Source organism: Aquila chrysaetos, chromosome 9, assembly GCF_900496995.4.
Source record: "Aquila chrysaetos chrysaetos chromosome 9, bAquChr1.4, whole genome shotgun sequence".
NCBI lineage: Eukaryota > Metazoa > Chordata > Aves > Accipitriformes > Accipitridae > Aquila > Aquila chrysaetos.
This window is the reverse complement of record NC_044012.1, coordinates 32,326,128-32,346,463: the sequence shown is the minus strand read 5'-3', so window position 1 is coordinate 32,346,463 and position 20,336 is coordinate 32,326,128. Positions and strand designations below refer to the sequence as shown.

Below are 20,336 nucleotides of genomic sequence, written 5' to 3'. Positions count from 1 at the left end.
GAAAGAATAAGAATTAAGTGCCTGAGGCTTAACTTATTACAAGAATTACCTGTTCTGCCAAATGTGCTAAGTAATGTATGTGACCAACCAGCTGGATGTGGCTTAGCTGTGCATGTAGAGAAGGATAAGCAAGTGAATGCTGTTTCGGAGTCTGTGAATGAGCATTTCTAAAAAGCCAATAAATATTTTTGTCCTCTTGTCTGCTTTGGAGTAGGTGTTCAGCTTTGTTAGTTTTTGATGTTTTGTTACCAGTGGGTGTTGCAGGGGGGTGCGGAGAATAAGTGAAATGAATCTCTGCTTGAGGTGTATCTTAGAATATATAAGGAACAGCTCAAGTTATATGGACTCATTTAATTTTTGTCTTAGTACTAGGGTAAATGGGCTTCCCTCTTAAGGAAGCAAAACACTATCTTCACTCTTCATCTTAAAACATAAAGTATTTGGCTTTTTTAGTAAGTTTTTACACTGTCTAGAAAAGCTTATTGAAATTAATTTTGCTTGTCCTACACATAAAGGAGTCTGTGACCTGATGTTAGTGTCCTATTTAATATGTAGTTAACATACTATAATAGTGGAACATTTGTTCTTTCCACTATGCAAAACAAAATTTCTCTAGTGAATGAATTACTACCTAATGTAGTGGCAAGCAAGAAATAAAAGCTTTCCTTATAAGCTTTTTATCCCTAACTTGTTGTTACAAGATAAACTAAATGAGTTTTAATTGTGCTTCCCTCATGCAGTGTGTTTCACTGACAAAGACGTATCATTAGCATAATACAGTCTCACCATTTCTGCCTCTTGGTATTTCTTGTAATGCTTAAAAATGTAGTGCGATGAAGACTAGAAAAGGCATCTTTTTTTTTCTTTTGCGTAGTAAACTATTTCATTCTTCCTGCTTCTACGTGTGGTGAGTATTTTGAAAAGATTTTAAAAAGCAAAATAGAGGAGAAATCTCCAAATGAACAAAAGAGCCAGAGCAAATCTAGAAAGTGAAACTCTGTATACAAGAGACTGCATCACATATGCCCTTAAATCTAGGAAAGAGAACTTGAAGTGTGTGTGTGTCCATGTGTGCACAAAATAAATCAAAACTAAAAGTAACTTGTATTTATGGTTTTAACTTTTTAGAGATGGTGGAGCCAGGACAAGATCTGTTGCTTGCTGCTTTGAGTGAGAGTGGCATCAGTCCAAATGATCTATTTGATATTGACTCTCCGGACGTGGTTCTTGCAAATCCAGCACCAACTCCAGCTGTTCAGCAGGTTAAAACAAGAACTTAGTTGTTTGCTAGAGGACATAAGAGCTTGTACTTGATGTATTGTGGAGGGGGGTGTGGCGTCCATAGCAAATGGTTAAAGAATGTGGAGTTTTCATAAATTTCTTGCTTTGTGGTACTGAGATTAGACAACAGCTTGCTAATTAATTTTTAACTTTTATACAAAAAAGCAATCTAAAATACACCATTGAGGTCAGTATAAACATAAATATACTTAACTTCTGGACGTTAAATGGGGGTGTGCTGTCATATATCCACGGAGAACTCTAATATCACTGGAGTCTAGCTGCTCTCCTATAAAATGTGCAAAAAGTGTAATATAATTGCTGTTTAAACTCCATGACAGCATTCAATCTGCAAGAACATAATGTCAGACATAGACTGGGAACAGTAGTATGTTGAACAGTGACATCATGAAACTAATTACGTTTTCACCACAGTTAAACATACAACACCTTGTTAGTTAACATCTTTCAATGTGAAATCAACCATTTGATCTTTAATTTCAGTGAAACCTTTGTTAATGAGCACAGTTAAGGACTTCCCCATTAACTTCCATTTTATGAGCGGATATTTAGTCTTAAGTTTTTTTCCGGAGTGTTTCCTGATGCTTACTTTCTTTCCTCTGCAGTCAGTGCCACTTAGTGCATTAGAACTAGGCTTGGAGACAGAGGCCACAGCTGCTGTGAAACAAGAACCAGAGACTGTATCAACTCCAGCCTTATTAAATGTTCGGGTAAGAACTGGTACTTCAGGATTTTGATTGTGTACGTGTGGTGGGTTAATCCTGGCTGGACACCAGGTGCCCACTAAGCCACTCTGTCACTCCCCCTCCTCAACTGAATACGGGGAGAACAAAAAATAGGACAAAAGTGTTGTGGGTTGAGATAAGGACAGGGAGATCAGCAATTACTGTCATGGGCAAAACAGACTCAACTTGGGGAAATTAGTTTAATTTATTGCCAGTTAACGATGGAGTAGGATAATGAGAAATAAGAACATATCTAAAAACACCCCCTCCACCCCTCCCTGCTTCCTGGGCTCAACTTCACTCCAAGCATCATCACATGTTGTTTCTGCAGCTCCTTCCTCCTCACGCTCTTCCCCTGCTCCAGCAGCTCCTTCACAAACTTTTCCAACCGGGGTCCTTCCCATGGGCTGCAGTTCTTCATGAACTGCTCCAGCATGGGTCCTTTCCACAGGGTGCAGTCCTTCAGGAACAGACTGCTCCAGCGTGGGCTCCTCTCTCCATGGGGCCACAGGTCCTGCCAGGAGCCTACTCCGTGTGCTTCCCACGGGGTCACAGCCTCCTTTGGGCATCCACCTGCTCCGATGTGGGGTCCTCCATGGGCTGCAGGTGGATATCTGCTCCACCATGGACCTCCATGGGCTGCAGGGGGACAGCCTGCTTCACCACAGGCTGCAGAGGAGTCTTTGCTCTGGTGCCTGGAGCACCTCCTCCCCATCCTTCACTGACCTTGGTGTCTGAATAGTTGTTTTTCTCACACATTCTCACTTGTCTTTGCCAGTTGCTGATTGCACAGCAGTTTTTACCCCTTCTTAAATAGGTTATACAGAGGCAGTACCATCATTGTTGATTGGCTCAGCTTTGGACAGTGGTGGGCCCATCTTGTAGCTTGGTGGAACTGGCTGTATTGGATGTGGGGGAGGTTTCTGTCATCTTCTCGCAGAAGCCACCCCTGTAGCTTCCCTGCTACCAAAACCTTGCTACGTAAACCCAATACAGTTTATTAGTAAAATGTAACAAAAGAGGTGGGACTGTAAAATGCCAGTTGGTCATTGTCTCAGTTCTGCTTGTACTGAGACTGTGAAAGCTTAGTGTACCTGTGGGTTGATAACAATTTCTATGACAAGGAGCACAAAAGAGGACAAAGCAGTATGCACAAAAACGTTTTAAGGTGTCCCATGTGGCTTTTACTTCCCCTGCATGCAAATACTGGGGATAGGGAGGTTGTGTAAACTTGTCTCCTATATCTGAACTGTGTACCACCTTTTCTAGCTGCAGATAATTATCAGCACCGTAGTCTGGTGGTTGCACCTGAAATGCGAATATAAAAAACAGACCTGCAGGAAGGTCAGTGTCGTGCAGCATGTCTGAAAGGCTGCATGTATACTTTTAAGTAATCCAACTGATTTGCTCTGGCAATGGTGCAGCTAGTTTATATATTGGAAATTCTCTTCAGCTCAGGCTTCCTGTACCTGTAGTAGTATGTATGGCAATATAGTGATAGTCAGGCACTTCTTGCTCAGGGTGTTGTACCACAAGATAATTACTCTAGCATCTTCAGCGTATTATGTGAAGACATTTTGTATTACAAGTCTTTTAAAAACTGGTGCCTTCTGTGCTCGATGAAGGTTAATAAGAGTCTGCTTTTTTTCACTGTCTTCTGAAAATTTCCCTGTTTCTTTGTTGTTAGCAACCACCATCCACCACAACCTTTGTGCTGAATCAAATAAATCAGCTTCCAACTTTGGGGACTACAATAGTGATGACAAAAACAACACCTGTTACAACTACGAGGCAGACTATCACTGTAGCAAAAATCATTCAGACCAGCACAACTACTCGACCCTCGGTTGCAGCACCAGCAGTACGCAATGCCTTGACCACTACACCTTCAAAGGACCAGATTCAGCTGAAAGATCTGCTAAAGAATAATAGTCTTAATGAACTCATGAAATTGAAGCCACCTCCTAATATTGCCCAACCAGTAGCAACCGCAGCAAGTGAGTTTTCTTTTTTCATAATTACAGTATTTTAGACAAATAGTGAAATAATATAATGTGAAGATCTTTGCACATCTTGTATTTTCATTGATTAGTAGAATATCACAGTAAAATGAAATGGTCCAGAAAACCTCATAAATTCTATTCTAACTTTAGTAGTGTTAGAATTCAGGGTGAAGTAATACAAAATAGCAGGCTTTAAAAAAAGTTTAAGCTCTTGATTTACTGCAAGGAATGAGGAAAATGGCATTTTAGATTGCAGCTGGCAAATTGGTAGAATTAATTCATGAACATTACTGAAGTTGATTTAGCTATCTTACTTAAGTCCACATCAGTTTCTGTTCTACTGTATGCTTGCTGTGGAAATACGACAAATGAGTACTTTTTTTTTTTTTTGGCATCTTCCAAACTAGATTTGTAGTAAATGTTAGTACTGCTATGGTAGGGTGTTTCTGTAAAGCATCTCCTGAGAAAGAAAATCTCTGTCCCTGTATGTTTCGTGGGAGGCATCAGATCTATTGTTTAAAAACTTCAGTCCTAAAAACTTGCTGTTTGTTTCTGTGTTACTTGTTAAATGTGGTGGTAACTTAAATGCCACAAGTATTTTGTTACCACACTCCAAATCTTCATTTTGTGATTCCTTTCATAATCTTTCCTTGTAAGTTATTTCCAATATGTGGACAGCTTATGTGGTCATCTTAATATAAGGGAAAAGCTGCATGTGTGTGTGTTTTATTTGATTCTTTCAAGTTATTCTGGTTTTAGCATGAGGTTAAGATCAGACTAGTTGAGTTTGAAAATATCTCTATTGCTGCTTTATCTGAAAGGTTGCAGGCTTTTTCTGGATTACTGTATTTTCATTGTCTCTGAAATAATACTGACTGATTTTTTTAAAGGTGGGGTTGGAAGTAACCTATTTTTTCATATGCAGATAGTGTGCAATAAATGAAGCTGTCTGTTAGGACTGAAACAAAGAAGAATGTGCCTCCTTGTTTCATTGCTTTCTGTTATGGAGTGGTTAAAATTGAAGTTGAGACACCAACTGAAGCTGGGGTGGGGGGTAAAGGAGTGAGGAAGAGGAGGGTGAGAAGGTTTTATATGACTAACTTATCCCCTTTGTGCTAAATGAAAACACATAGAAGTAAGTAATAGGTAACATCGATACACAATAGCTGTTGTAGTAGCTCAGCTGCAGAAAATAATTGAATCTGTAGCTTCTGTATTAAGTGACAAGGAGACATGCAACTTCTAGAACTGCATTTCTAATCTTATTTGTGTGCTTGTGTTTCTGGATCTTTCTTTGTGCTTTTGTAAAAAATTGACAAATACTCTAGAAGATTCAAGGGCAGAGAAGCTCTTGGAAGGAAACACGGTCTTTTCATATAATTCAGGCAGCAAGAGTTCTAGATTGGAAAATACTGAAAAGTTAAATTATGCAACCTCTTTGAGGAAAACTTTATTTGTGCAATTAATTGTTTTTTAGGGGCAGTTATGCTAAATTTATTACATGCATTGACTGTCAACATGATGGAACCTTGAGAGCTGCTTTCAATGTTTTACATCTATCCTTGTGTAAATTTTTTTAGTTATGTACTGAGCCCTATTGCCAGTTGCTTCTAAATGTAGCTGAGGGCAGGAAAGTTAATAAATCGTCCTCCTGAAGGATCGTGTTACAAACTTCAAACAATTGAGTCCAAAGTGTTGACTTTTTGTTTTACAGAAATAATCGTAGTTTTTCCTAAGGTGGTAAATGCCACCAGACCAGGTAAGTTCATTTCTGTTGAAACACTGGGCTTTGTGGTTTGTTAAACTTCAAAGGCTCACAAGATGGAGTATTTCTAAATACAGTGTGTAGATTTTGTGAAGGTCCAAATTAATTTTTTTTTTAAATATTGAAACTAATACACAACTGTCAGATGCAGGGGTATTGCGTGGGAAGTTTCTTCAGTCAAAGAAGTAACAAGATTTAACTCCTTGCTCAGACTTTTTAATTTGGACAAAAATATTGATTGTGTTCTTGAAGTGTCAGTGTGCTATTGGACATTTTAAACTTCTCTTCCAGCTCATTAATAGAGAAGGATGTTAATTTGAGTTTGGAGGGAATTCCTGTAAAACACAGCTTTTCTTTTGTAGCTGATCTAAGCAATGGTGCAGTGAAGAAGGAGGCTTCCACAAAAGAGGTAGCAAGAATATGGATAAATGATATTAAAATGAGAAGTTTTTCACCTACTATGGTAAGTAGTACAAATGGTTAATTTGCCAAAATGAATGTATATTTTATCGGCACCAACCACCTGTCACTAGTTTCAGTAGTTACTCATATATGCCTTTTGTGTGGTAGAATTGAGTGCATCTGTTTGTTCAAAAGGTCAGTTTCTCCTCTAGATAAATACTTGGTTAGGTGGCTAAAACTAATAGCTGTGTAGAGCAGACTACCTATATAGTAGATGACAATTTCAAGAAATTACTGTCCTTAACAGAACCTCATTGTGTGGACAAAGAAGGGTCTGCTCCGATTAAAGTTGATAAGCATATCACTTGCTCTGTGTTTTAAGACATTTTCTTTTAAAATATCCCCATTCGTATAACTAGCAATGAGGAAACTAGAAGACTTTCTCTAGCATGGCTGACCTTCTGGGCAGTTTGATTTAAGATGTAAATTGAGTATCATTCAATTTCCTAAATGTAATAAAAATACATTCTGATGCTGTAAATGCTTGAGTTTCAGCATCTTCACTGATAGCTAGAATCAGGCTGAAGTTTGTGATGAACAGTGCTCCTTAGTGACTGGCATACAGAAGGATTTTTCAGATTACTTTTTTTTATATTAAACATTAACTTAGTAATTGTGGAAGATTTTTGATTTGTCATCTAGCAAGTACTTTAAGAAAGTACTTTAAGAATATTCATATATTTACATTGATCAAGATCACAGTAAAAAATGGGTAACTGTCAGGTTTCAGGGAATACTGGATAGAACTGTGGCTATTGTAGCCTTTCCCTGAAGTTGTGAAATTACCTAATGAATGTGAAAGTGCAGGAGGCTTCATGGGAGTACTTGAAAGTTAGGTTTCAGCTGTTAACTAGCTGTTGTGTCTTCAAGGCAGTTTTCTTTTAAGTCATAGTTTGGATTTAATATGCTGTAAGAAGTGTTCCTTTTTTAGTTCTGCTTATGTGAGTTTGGAGTACTCAAATCTCCTTGCAAAGGAGAGGAACTTCCCTGACTTTGTGTCTTTTGAAGGGTTGTTCAGAGTATAAGAAATCTACATTTCTGTCTGTAGTTTTCTCAGCTGCTCACTGGTTCATCTAGTACATGTGTTAAAACATTCAAGTGCAAGTTTATGCTCATTTAATTTCTCACATTCATTTCCAGGATGTAGAGTATTAACAACGTGCTGTTTGGCTAATGCAGGTATTTCTGTATTCTAGAAAGTGCCAGCAGTAAAAGAAGAGGAGGAACCTGAGGAAGAAGATGAAGAAGAAATGGGCCATGCAGAAACTTATGCTGAGTATATGCCAATAAAATGTATGACCTAATGTTTTGTTACATCAAAAGGCTGAAATGTTTTGAGAGCTAATTTGTTATTTACACTTCTGTAGCTACTGACACCAAAAAACAGATTGGTTACTATCTGAATCAAGTAAAAAGGGCCTGAATTTGGGGTGGGTTTTCCTAGGAAATTTTTCTGTTCTATAGTGCTTAGTTTTGGAAGGTATGCAGATTCCTTTTAATAGAAAAGAAATTCTTTAGTGTATCTTTGAGCAGTACTTGTTTCAGAAATATGATTGTGAACCAAGATCAGGCTTTTTTACCTGTGTTAAGATGCTTTGTGCCTCAGCAGAGGAAATTTTGTAAAGGTATTAAGTGGTCACTGCTACACTTAAGAATCTAGTTTTGAGTCTTTTGGTGTGAAATTAACCTAAGCACATTCTTCCTGCATTGTTCCTGACTGACTTTAGAGCTGTTTTGTTTTGGTTTTTTTAAGTGAATCTTTTACTGCCTTTAATTGCCATCTCCTCTTTTTTCTCCTTTCTCTTCTTTATTGTAATAGGTGACAAAAAGCTGTTACCTTGTTTCCTAGGTACATTACTGACCTGCCATAAAAGCAAGGCAAAAAATTTTGCATGGAGTCTGTAAATAAATGGTTAATTTTTATTGTCACTGATGAGATCTGTCAGCAATTAAACCATGTCTGTTCTAAATCTTTTCTCCTCTCATACTGCTTACAAACAGCACTATATAAATAGCGAGAGGAATGTTGCTTTTGTGATTCTGGCATCTTGAGGCTACATCTGGCCTTTTGGAAAGGCAAGGTTCCGACCAGTTTTTCTCAAACATGTCAAGTACACAAACGCTTTAATTTTCTATGAACTGAATTTTATCTAATTTCATAAAAATTTGAGGAAGGTGGTGAGAAGAGAAAGTTAAGATTGCAGTTATATAAATTCAGGTTAATGTATTCCTTTTTATGCGATGCAGTTTGTCTAACACTTGACGTACTTTTGCAATGAAACATAGTTGTTCTTGAGTTCAGCCTTTGCAATGGACAGTTGTAGTTTGTTTTGGTAAATATGACCACCTGTGCTGCAGCAACAGAACTCTCTATTATGTTTTCATCTTCTCCCTTCCTCCCTCTCCCTTTTCAACCAGTAAAAATTGGCCTACGTCATCCTGACCCAGTAGTGGAAACCAGCTCATTATCCAGTGTAACTCCTCCTGATGTGTGGTACCAGACATCAATATCAGAAGAAACAATTGATAGTGGCTGGTTGTCAGCTTTGCAACTTGAAGCAATCACTTACGCAGCCCAGGTATGCTAGACATTAGTACAGCTTAAAAACTAACATAGAATTGAAGAACTACCATCTGACAAGTGCAGCTATGTCAGTTTTACAAGAAGATAAAATAATAAGAGCTTAAAGGTTTGAGTTGCATTAGAAGGCAGCAGGTGAGCTTCAGTTCAGATAAATGTGAGGTAATACACCTAGGAAAGCTTTGTCTACGCCACTTCCATGATGCTGATCTCAAACTGTCTTAAAAATTAGGAAGGACATCTTAGTTATTATTTTTATTTTTCTGAAATAACTTAATGGCTGCAGTAGCAGCAGGCGAAGAAAGCCAATGCTGTTTGGCATCATTGGGAAGGGTATAGAGAACAAGACTGGGTGTTATTTTGCTGCTGTATTAAACTTCAGTGGGCCCACATCAGATGTTCTGCATGCTGTGCTCTGCGTGTCAGGGAGGAAGGTAGTGAAGTTAGAGGACATCTAAAATGGTCAAAGGAGGGAAGAAGTTGCCTCATGAAAAGAGACTAACAAGGCTGGGATGCCTTAGGCTGGAGAGGAGGAAAACGAAGGGGAATGCAATGAAGGTTTACATAATCAAGAAGGCAGTGGAATCCCACAAAACAAGAACAAAGCAGAATTTGGTGAAACTGGTAGGAGATTGGTTTAAAATGGATAGAAGAATACTTTTTTACATAGGCAGTGGATGTCTGGGTCTTGCTGCCACAAAAGGCTGTGGAGGTGCATATCAGTGGGTTAAAAAAAAGCAGCCAGTCTGGTGGTAGGCACTAGAAGAATTAGACGTGTACAGCAATTTTACAGCAATTCTAGGTGCTGAGGGAAGGAGGGGGAGAATGCATCACATGAAAGTTAGGCTTATATGCTCTCCCAAAATAAAATCCTCTCTTCCTGCTGTCAGGAGGCTGCTTGGCTGGGTGGACCACTGGTCTCATCCAATAGGATGTTTCTTATGTTTGCTCATTTCTGACAATCCACAGTGATGTGTTCTGGAGAATGGGTACAAAGTTTTTTGTTCTTTCTCCTACAGCAACATGAAACATTCCTGCCCAATGGAGACAGAGCTGGATTCTTGATAGGTGATGGTGCTGGTGTAGGAAAAGGAAGGACCATAGCTGGAATAATCTATGAAAATTACTTGTTAGGCAGAAAAAGAGCAGTCTGGTAAGTGTCAGGATTTGTTAGAGCAGACACTGTAGTGACTATAGTACTTAAATTCACTGTAATCTGTCTTCCAACAAATGTTCTAGCAACTGCTTTTTGAAATTCTGCTGTAACTTACAGAATATATGCTTTGTTTTATATCTTCAGGTTTAGCGTGTCAAATGATCTCAAATATGATGCTGAAAGAGATTTGAGAGATATTGGAGCAAAAAACATATTGGTTCATTCATTAAACAAGGTGTGGAAACTTTTTACTATGTACAGTTGAGGCAAAACTTTAGGTACGCTTGTGTGACCAGTTGTGCATGTTGACTGTTTTAAGAGCAAGAATGTACTAGTTTCAATAAATTTGCTGTCTAGGTCTTGTTTGACAGGCCTTAATCTTATAAAGAACCACACAGTGCTTTAAGTTAGTCATGTAAATAGGCCCCTTGTAGGATTAAGTCATAGCATGGGATATTTTTTTAAAAACATTACTCTTCAAGCCACTACTGACACTACTAGTAGAGTATTTTCTAGAAGTTGAAATATTCTTTAAATCTTTTAGACTTTGTAGCATTTGAAATTTTTCCTATCTCCCAGTGCACATTTTGTATGTAATACATTTTGTATGTAATTCTTGAATAATAGACTTTCTCAGTATTTTATTAAAGCAGCAGTAATGTGTACAGATATTTTTGGAGGCTGTGCCTCTGCTCAGGATTAGCCATTTACATAAACTGTGAAGTGTGATTACTGGCTGAATTCACTGAACTTAGTCTGTTTTAAGTTAGTATTTTTGCTTTGTGACATCTTAATTTCTAAAATACAGTAAAGCTTTAGAAATTTTCATTAATGGTAGCAGCTGTAAATACACTTGACCTATTAGCTCCAAGGGATGCACTGAAACTAAACTCTTTAATTGTATTTAAGTTAACCATGTAGTCAAAGAATGTGGCTATTCATCTTTTGAGGCCTCAGATCTAGTCTTCCTTAAATGTATATTTAAGTAAGGCCCTGTATAACCCCTTAACCACATTACCATATGCCAGCTGTGCCCTAATCATGATGTAGGGATACAGGTGGTTCAAATTGTACACACCTTAACCTTAAGACTACCAGCATTCCTTAATCATATGGTAGGTGGGTTGAGGAGGGATCTCTTGAGTAATTTCTGTAACTTCTTATCTTTTTATTGCAGTTCAAGTACGGGAAAATTTCTTCCAAACATAATGGAAGTGTGAAGAAAGGTGTCATCTTTGCTACCTATTCTTCTCTTATTGGTGAAAGTCAGTCTGGTGGTAAATACAAAACCAGATTAAAGCAGCTTCTTCACTGGTGCGGTGAAGACTTTGATGGAGTTGTATCCTTTATCTGGAGTTCAGTTGATTATAACCAAATTGCTATTGAAGCTTACATCTTTAAAGACAATCTTGTATTTTTATTAGCTGGTGTTTTTAGTACTGTTTTTTATTCATGACAGTAATTGATTGCACGCATGCTCTGACATTAGACTTGAAGTTTTATAGGCTTTGTGCCAAATCTATTACCACCATATTGTTGCCACACAATTCTGGTACAAGAGTGAAGCTTCTGCTTTTTCTATAATGAACGCATAAAATAATGATGTTTAAGAACCTTAAGTTTACACTGACTTTTTTCCAGTGAATTCTTAAAATAAAAAAATTTTTTTAGCATCAGCAGCATTTTAAGGAACTCAAGTGTTGGTAATTGTGCTCTTAAATACTTACTAGCTAAATATTTTTCACAAAGGTTTTAGTGAAAAATATGACCACTGTCTTTTTGAGTTTACAATTTACTGCTGCCACCTATTGTAATTAGCAGATTTCCTTGTCTTCTGTTTTAGCTCCCCATTCTAAAAATAAGTGGGACAAAGTTTTTCCTTAATCACGGTTCAGATTGTATTTGATGAGTGTCATAAAGCTAAGAATCTGTGTCCTGTTGGTTCATCAAAACCAACAAAAACAGGTTTGGCTGTATTGGAACTTCAAAATAAACTTCCGAAAGCCAGGGTTGTTTATGCTAGTGCCACAGGTATGTACTACTTAGTTTGTGTTAAATGTCTCTGTATGTTTTTACTGGCAGTGGTACAGAGTGTGTTCTTCTCCTAGGTGCATCTGAGCCAAGAAATATGGCATATATGAACCGTCTTGGAATATGGGGTGAAGGAACTCCATTTAGGGAATTCAGTGATTTTATTCAGGCTGTTGAAAGAAGGTAATATTTAAAATAGCTATAGCAAGAATGCATATGTTTGTGGTTGACTGTACTTTCCAGTTCCTTTGTCTTCACTCACTCACAGTCCTCTGCAAACTTGTCCTGTCACACTAAGAACTTTCTGACTCTAGCTTCTAAATCTAGCAGAAATTTAATTTATCTTATGTGGTGAAAAATGGGACGTTTCCCTCACAAAAAATTTTGAGAGCTTCAGAAGCTTGCTGGGAAAACAGCCCTCTTAAAATGTGGGTGTTATGAAATGAAAATATGTTGCTGCTCATCATGAAAACACACTATGTACTGAATATGCTCAGTACAGTTGATGTCTCACTATATGCAGAAGTCCTCTAATGTTTATGCATTCAGCTTAGGCAGTTTAACAAGAAGTCTTGTTCTTGTTCTTTCTGGCATAAGAACCTAGTTCAGAAAAATTACGTATGCTGTTGCAAGGTAATTTATATTTCAGAACTTATTAAAAAAATACTAAATGTGAGAGGTCAGTAGAAAATGCAACTGCTACATTCTTTGGTAGGTGAGCATCTTAATATATTATGTTTTGCCTACTTAGAACTTTGAACACTTCAGAATGCTACAGTAGGGCTTAGTATGCATCTTCTTGCATACCATCTACATGATGCATGATTTTTCTAGACTGTGCAAGTGTAGTCTCCACTTCATTACTGAGTACATATCAAATAAGCAATAATGAAATTACAGGCCCAAGCTTGTGAGTAGGTTAGCTTTGCAGTTGACTTGAGCTCTCAAGGTGTTGCTAAAAGTGTGTTGCTGTTGAAGAGAACCTAAGTTACCTACTAGTTTAATTCATACAAGCGCAAATCTGAATAGCTTAATACAGTTTGTATTCATTATTTTAAATCTTCAGTGGAGTTTATAAAATTGCAGTGCAAGATTTTGTATATATTTGGACCAACTTCATTACCCAATTACAGTTTATAAGGTACTGTTCTCCTAATGCATGCTAGGTCATTTGGCAAAAAAGTAACTATTTGAGTGGTTATACCGCCTGAGATACGCTTAATACTCATGAGGCAGGGGTATAGTTTTATGTGAAGGTTAAATTTCAAGACCCCCTGATTGGATGTGTTTAACAAAACAGTACTAATGATTTTGAAAACATTCCTTCACATTTGAAAGCATGCCATTTTCTTCTAAAGCACTTGAGGGTTTTTTTTTAACAAATCCTTGCTCTTGAAAATTCTAATATTGACTTAATTTGTTCCTTTATTTTAGAGGTGTTGGTGCCATGGAAATAGTTGCTATGGATATGAAGCTGAGAGGAATGTACATAGCAAGACAGTTGAGTTTTTCAGGTGTAACTTTCAAAATTGATGAAGTTCTGCTTTCACAGGAGTATGTTAAAATGTACAATAAATCTGTGAAACTGGTAAGAATGCCGTTTTATATTTGCTTTCTTACTGAGTTCTGAGAGGTTGAAGTTACTTGGTTTAAACTTGAATGCTCCTGAAATAGCCTGTTGAGAGACAGGAATGGCATCTTCTTGTCTCATCTTAGTGTAAAGATATCTCTATTTAAGACTTGGCAAAAACTGTTAATTCTTGTTCTGAGTCAAAAGCTGCAGTTCTGGGTGCATCTTCCTGTATCTTGCCAGGTCTACTGCCTTCTAGCAGTACTTCAGAGACTTTGGTCATTGTTGCCTAAGATGCTGTCACCTGTTAGTTGTATTTTTGTGCTCCAGTCCTCCCCCTTCATGCAACTATGCTGAGAATAAGCCACAAAACTTTAGGCTGCATGCACTTCTTCATTGAAGCAGTATGGTGGAGTGGTGCTTGTAGTTAAACAGTGCAGGGTGGTACTTTTAATCATGCGGCAGATCAAATCTAAAGCATTGAAGCTGTGGTTCCCTTCAATGTTTTCATTTATCTACCTACTGGTTATCTTTTTTCATGTTGTTCTTAAGTGTTTCCTCCATGTGCTAAGCTGGGTGTCTTTTTCCAGAGTGCACATTCTGCTTGTACATTACCACTGCTGTATTAGATAAAAATAATTACTCCTTGGACATAGATTAAAATGAGCAGGGTCTTTACCTGCTTAAGAGGTGCTTAAGCATGACTCTGTATTCATGTTGTATAGCTACAATAATTAAAATTTATATTTGACAGGTGTATAACATCAGCTGTAAAGGGGCAGTTTATGAATGTTGTTTAAAAGAATCATTAAACTTGTGTCCAAAGCTTATGTTACCTAATCTGGGAACAACTGGTATAACAATGTTGTAGAAACAAAGGCAGTTGTTTTTTTCTTTTCTTAGGATCTTGCTTTGTACTTTATCGGCAGAGCTTTTTGCTTTAACCTGAATATAGTAATGGAGAAACTAGATAATTAGAAAATACTGTGTATGTTTGCATTGGTAGTAATGTAATTGTATCTGCTTTTCATTATGAGAGTAATTATCTTCTGAATTTACTAAGCCATAGCTATTTTCTTTTTTGTGAGCTTTGATGTATGATGAGTTTCCTTGACTTTGCAGTCCCATAGTACTGTAACTTTAAACTTCCCTTCTGCTTTATTTGGATATTAAACAATGTACCTGTGTAGCCTTGAAATGTGACATGTGAAGCAATTAACATTTTCTTCTTCAGTGGGTCAGTGCTAGAGAGAGGTTTCAACAAGCAGCTGATCTTATTGATGCAGAACAACGAATGAAGAAGTCTATGTGGGGTCAGTTTTGGTCAGCTCATCAGAGGTTTTTCAAGTACCTTTGCATAGCATCTAAAGTGAAGAGGGTGGTGCAGCTAGCTCGGGAAGAAATCAAGAATGGGAAAGTAAGTTGATCAAGACCTATTTTTAAACATCTTCGTTAAACGTAAAGCTATTAGGTTTTTCTGTTTATAACACAAATATCTTCAAAAGCATGCTACTATTAGGTCTGTACTTTATGGTATTGAAGCTATTTAACGAGCAAAAATAAACTTAAAGTCAGTCATCTTAGTGACAATGCCTTATATTCATTTGTCCTTTAGTGTGTTGTTATTGGCCTGCAGTCAACAGGAGAAGCAAGAACGTTAGAAGCTTTGGAGGAAGGTGGTGGTGAACTGAATGATTTTGTTTCTACAGCAAAGTAAGATTGAAGTTTGTTGGAACTGTCCTTTACAAAACTAACCTTAATCCATGGTAGTATGTGTAGTAATTTGTCCTTTCATGTGTAAAACATGCACCAGCACACAGAAAGTTGGATATCCTTTAGGTACCAATATTCTTTACTTAAGCTGCCTGTACATAATATCTGAGAGTATTGCTCAAGTGAACCATTGGTTAGTTCCTAGTTCTGCTGGCACTCTGAAATGATGTTTTCAGGTGTGAACAGCTGGTACTGTTCTACTCAAACTGCGAGGAGAAGACTTGCCAAGTGTACACTGCATTTATACCAAAGCAAGTTACAGTCATGACTTCCCTCTTATCAGATGAGCCAGATCCAGTCCTGAGACTACCTTGCTGAAGATCTTAATAAATTAATCTGTTTGTCCTGGTTTCGGCTGCATAGAGTTAATTTTCTACTTAGTAGCTGGTACAGTGTTTTGGATTTGGTGTGAGAATAACGTTGATAACTAAAACATCAGTGTGTTGTTGCTAAGTAGTGCTTATCCTAAGTTAAGGATTTTTCAGTTTCCTATGCTCTGCCAGCAAGCAGGTGTATAAGAAGCTGGGAGGGAGCATAGCCAGGACAGCTGACTTGAACTAGCCACAGGCATATTCCATACCATAGGATGTCATGCTCAGTATATAAACTGGGGGGAGTTGGCCAGGAGGGGCGGATCACTACTTGGGCATCAGTCAGCGGGCGGTGAGCAATTGCATTGTGCATCTCTTGTGTTTTCTTGGGTTTTATTTCTCGTATTTGTTATATTCATCATCATTATTATTATTGTTATTATATTTCATTTTACTGTAGTTATTAAACCGTTCTTATCTCAGCCCACAAATTTTACTACTACTTTACAATTCTCCCCATCCCACTGGGAGTGGGGAGGAGTGAGCAAGAGGCTGCATGGTGCTTAGTTGCTGGCTGGGGTTAAACTACAACACTGTCATTTAAACTCTGAGCAATAAGAAAATGGCAGTAGCAATACCACTTTATATCAAAACCAATTTTAACAAGTTATAAGTAACAGTGTTGTAAAGTAAATGTCTCCTGCTTTTAAGAAGGTGACAAATAAAGTAATATGGGTGATAATTATACAAAGTGCTTGCGTAAAAGCATTCACAAGGAATAATTCTTCAGAGAAGTCAAGCAAGCTGTTAAAACGTTACAGGTTTCTACTTTAAATCAATGCAAATTCGACTGAAGAACCCTTTTTTCTTAAACAGAGGAGTATTCCAGTCTCTTATTGAAAAGCACTTTCCAGCTCCTGACAGGAAGAAGCTGTTTAGCTTGTTGGGAATTGACTTGACTGCTCAAAGTAATAACAATTCACCCAGAGACAGCCCTTGCAAGGAGAACAAAATAAAGAAACGGAAAGGTAATGCTTAAGTTTTTACACTAATGCCATAGTGAAAATAGCAATTTTGAGCTGCCTAAGAGTGAACTCTGGAAAAAAATATGGGAATGTAAATAATAATTCATAAAAGATGATGTATTACAAGTCCCTAAGACTTTCATTAGAAACTTCTATTAATAGATTTTAAAAATGCTGCTGAAGCAATATAACCTGTAAATTGTGGTTACTTTGCTCAAAATTGGGTTGATCTAGTAAGGGCCCATATCCCAAAATGCCTTGCATCTGTCAGACCACTTCCTGATGCAGTCATGCAAATAACAATTGTTTTCTTTTTCTTGAGGCTCAGTAGAGAGAAGCCTAATACCACCCCCCTTCCCAAACTGATTATATTCTTACCAAAAAGTAGGTGATCATAAAAAAACCTTGGGTTTTACTTAAAACTTAGATTAGATTCTTCTAAACAGTTCTATTTTTAGAAGTTGAATATTTTTCTAGTTTGTGTGCGGTGGTGGTAAAACAAACCTCAAAAGTAGACTACAGGGTCTAAACTAACTTTTTTTTCTTCTGGGGTGATGGTGTTGATGGAATTTAGGTGAAGAAATAAGCAGAGAAGCCAAAAAAGCTCGCAAAACAGGTGGCCTTGCAGGTAGCAGCTCTGATGAGAGTGAAAGCGAGTCTGATGCTTCAGACAATGAAGAAAGTGACAATGAGAGCTCCAGATTTTTGAGTTCTGGAGATGATGATGACTTCAACCCATTCAGAGATGAATCCAGTGAAGATGATGAAGATGGTAAGACAGTTTAAGAGTTTCATCAAGCAAGTAGCTGTACTTGCAGATAGTAAACATAAAGTCTTTCTTAACCATTTCAATGAGCCAAAAATAAGAGTGTTTGATAAGCATGTAGTTTAATTCTAATGAGACTGGAATTAGTACTAGAATGTTGATTTGCATCTTCAAGTAGACTTTACACACTGGAGTTCAGGCTTTCCTAAGTTACCTTTTGTAATGAGAATGTAGTTTTTCAAAGGAGAGGATGGCTTTTTAGTAAATGCTTAAAACTTTTTAAAAATAACTTTATTTAACTTTAGATCCCTGGTTAATTAGAAAAGAGCATAAAAAAAATAAAGACAAGAAAAAGAAGAAAAGTATAGACCCCGATTCTATTCAAAGTGCCTTACTAGCTTCTGGTCTTGGATCAAAACGACCTAGCTGTTTTACTTCTACCGTTGGTACGACCACTTCTAGTACCAACACGTCAGGTAAGAATAAGTTTCTTTAAGGTTGATTCACTTTCTTAGCAGTTAGGCAGTGGAATTCTAAATCTTAAAGAGTCTCTCTTTAAATTTCAGCAAACAGTAACACAAACAGCAGCTTTGTAACAAGTCAGGATGCTGTTGAAAGGGCCCAACAAATGAAAAAAGAACTGCTTGATAAACTGGAAAAGCTGGCTGAAGATCTTCCACCTAATACACTGGATGAGCTTATAGATGAACTGGGTGGTCCTGAAAATGTTGCAGAGGTAGGCTGGTGTTCACGTTAAGAGAAAACTGATGGGTTTTCTACTGCAGCCATACATCATCTGGCTGCAGTAAATCAGTGTTGTCATTCTTCAAGGTTGCATGTGACCTAAGTATCTATTAAAGAGAACTTGTTTAGCCGTTTTAGACAGTAATCTCACAGGGATAAAAGTATAGCTTACTTCTGCTGAATGCCTCTGAATTAAAAAAACAAAATAAAAAAAAAAACTTGGAAGATTGTGTTAGAATACAGAGAAGAGCTCTGAATGGGTAAATAGGTTATTTCTGAGACTGATAGTTTCTTGTTGGGTGTATTTCTCTAATTAGCTGTAGTCAATTTGAAGCTGTGTATATAAAACAGAAAGCAGCTTTAGTTCAAGATTAAGAACCTGTATAATAAAAATGTGTTAGTGAAGAGCCTGTTGAATTACTATCTCTTTTTCTCAGTAACTTTAGAAAAATGTCTTTTTGTAAGCTACCTGTCTCTTACCAAGTAGAAACATCATTGTGATTCAAAAGACTCTGTTAAAATCAGTGACAATCTCAGCTGTCAGTTTATTTTCTTAGTACTCTTGATAAATCCCTTATGGACAGTAGGATAATACTGTGTCATTTCTACATAGATGTGCTTTGTTACACTTTTGAGTCCCTGAGTTACCTCTAAATAAGTGTTCTGCGTAGCAGATAATGGCATCAACCAAAAATAATCCAGGTTCTCTAATGTAGTTTTGTACTTGGAGTAAATTGCTGAATCTATTTTAAGGTCGGCGTATGCATAAATAGCATCATTGCTTGGAAGTTTTCGGTCATGTAAAAATTTTTGTATTGCTATAATGAGCTTGTATTCCCTTTTATTTTTAAAGATGACAGGCCGCAAAGGGAGAGTTGTAAGCAATGATGATGGCAGCATATCTTATGAGTCAAGATCTGAACTTGATGTGCCTGTTGAAATTCTGAACATCACGGAAAAGCAGAGGTTCATGGATGGAGATAAGGTAGTCCTTAAAAGAGATACAATTTAGAAAAACTTGCCAGATGCTGTAGTGACATTGACTGATTAAGCTATTCAAGTTGTGGCTCTACCATTATCCCACACTGACTTTTTAGGTACTATAAGTAAGTACTAGTTAGAAAGCATTTTCTATTCACTGCTGCGTGTTGTCTTTCAAACCAGTATGTTCAGTAGTCCTGTCTAATGTGGCTGCAGCATGCTTTAAAGGTCAGGCTGTAGTTTGGGTGGTCACAGAGGCCTGTGCTTAAGAGGTGTGTACATGTGTGCCAAACTGAAAGCTGGCACCTTTAAGCTGGTCTTGTAGACCAGCATATGTTTAAAAGACAGATAAACCCTCCACATCTTTGATTCCTTTATCTGGATTACTGTGCACCTCTGCTTCCAAGAGGAAATAATGAAACTGAGAAATGGGGAAAAACCACCGACTAACTTGGAATGAAAAAACTTTCAGTGAGGGGCTGAAGGGAAAAGGTGGAGGTTGTTTACTTTAACAAGGGTTGAGAAGTAATGCTGGGAAGAGTGATAGCTTTTGTCCTTTACATTGCATGCTGAAATAAAATACTGACTGGAAAAATGGTAGAATTGAAGCTGATAAAAGGGGGAGGGAGCGAACCTTTCCTGTGGTTCACTTGGGACATGCTACCACAAGAGGGCAAATCAAGTAAATGTAGCTGCGGCGTGGAACTTCTGTGGTCTGTTGTTACACTTGAGGGTAAATATTCATGCTCCTCTAAGTGACTTGCACGCAGTCCAAACATTTACATTCTTTCAAGGCAAATGCATTCAGATGCTAAAACGGCCATATCCTCTTCCTTACACAGTATTAGCAGCAACTTTTTGTCTTCTCTGTGTTGCTTGCTATCAGAACAAGTTTCCCTGTGTCCCTCCCCTTTTCTTTCTGAAATGCAGGCCAACATCAGAGAAACCTGCCCTTTGGAGTAGCCAGACTGCAACATATTGCCTTTTTCGCTTGTGCAGAAAGGTGTTGCTGAAAAGTAAAGTGAAAACCACTCCTTTCACTCAAAAAAAAATTTGTTAGCACTTCTAACTCTGGTAGAGAACCATACTCTTTTTCGCCTCCCCCTCCCTCCTTGCAATAGGAAGACCAAATAACAGTGAA

General features: G+C 37.6%; 1 protein-coding gene across 3 annotated transcripts in view; it reads left to right on the top strand.

Moving 5' to 3' along the window:
* SBNO1 (strawberry notch homolog 1) overlaps nucleotides 1-20,336 on the top strand; it is a 33,682-nt gene that overhangs the window by 5,586 nt on the left and 7,760 nt on the right. For all 3 annotated transcript variants that reach the window (XM_030025270.2, XM_030025271.2, XM_041125784.1), the window contains 19 exons: nucleotides 1,129-1,262; nucleotides 1,908-2,012; nucleotides 3,715-4,024; nucleotides 6,158-6,258; nucleotides 7,454-7,550; nucleotides 8,676-8,836; nucleotides 9,858-9,991; nucleotides 10,139-10,229; nucleotides 11,172-11,333; nucleotides 11,890-12,025; nucleotides 12,103-12,208; nucleotides 13,460-13,613; nucleotides 14,830-15,012; nucleotides 15,211-15,308; nucleotides 16,556-16,707; nucleotides 17,279-17,476; nucleotides 17,776-17,946; nucleotides 18,037-18,206; nucleotides 19,068-19,199. In XM_030025270.2, the coding sequence (XP_029881130.1) occupies nucleotides 1,131-1,262; nucleotides 1,908-2,012; nucleotides 3,715-4,024; nucleotides 6,158-6,258; nucleotides 7,454-7,550; nucleotides 8,676-8,836; nucleotides 9,858-9,991; nucleotides 10,139-10,229; nucleotides 11,172-11,333; nucleotides 11,890-12,025; nucleotides 12,103-12,208; nucleotides 13,460-13,613; nucleotides 14,830-15,012; nucleotides 15,211-15,308; nucleotides 16,556-16,707; nucleotides 17,279-17,476; nucleotides 17,776-17,946; nucleotides 18,037-18,206; nucleotides 19,068-19,199 (2,793 nt within the window). In that variant the 5' untranslated portion in view covers nucleotides 1,129-1,130. The remainder of the gene's footprint in view (nucleotides 1-1,128; nucleotides 1,263-1,907; nucleotides 2,013-3,714; nucleotides 4,025-6,157; nucleotides 6,259-7,453; nucleotides 7,551-8,675; nucleotides 8,837-9,857; nucleotides 9,992-10,138; nucleotides 10,230-11,171; nucleotides 11,334-11,889; nucleotides 12,026-12,102; nucleotides 12,209-13,459; nucleotides 13,614-14,829; nucleotides 15,013-15,210; nucleotides 15,309-16,555; nucleotides 16,708-17,278; nucleotides 17,477-17,775; nucleotides 17,947-18,036; nucleotides 18,207-19,067; nucleotides 19,200-20,336) is intronic.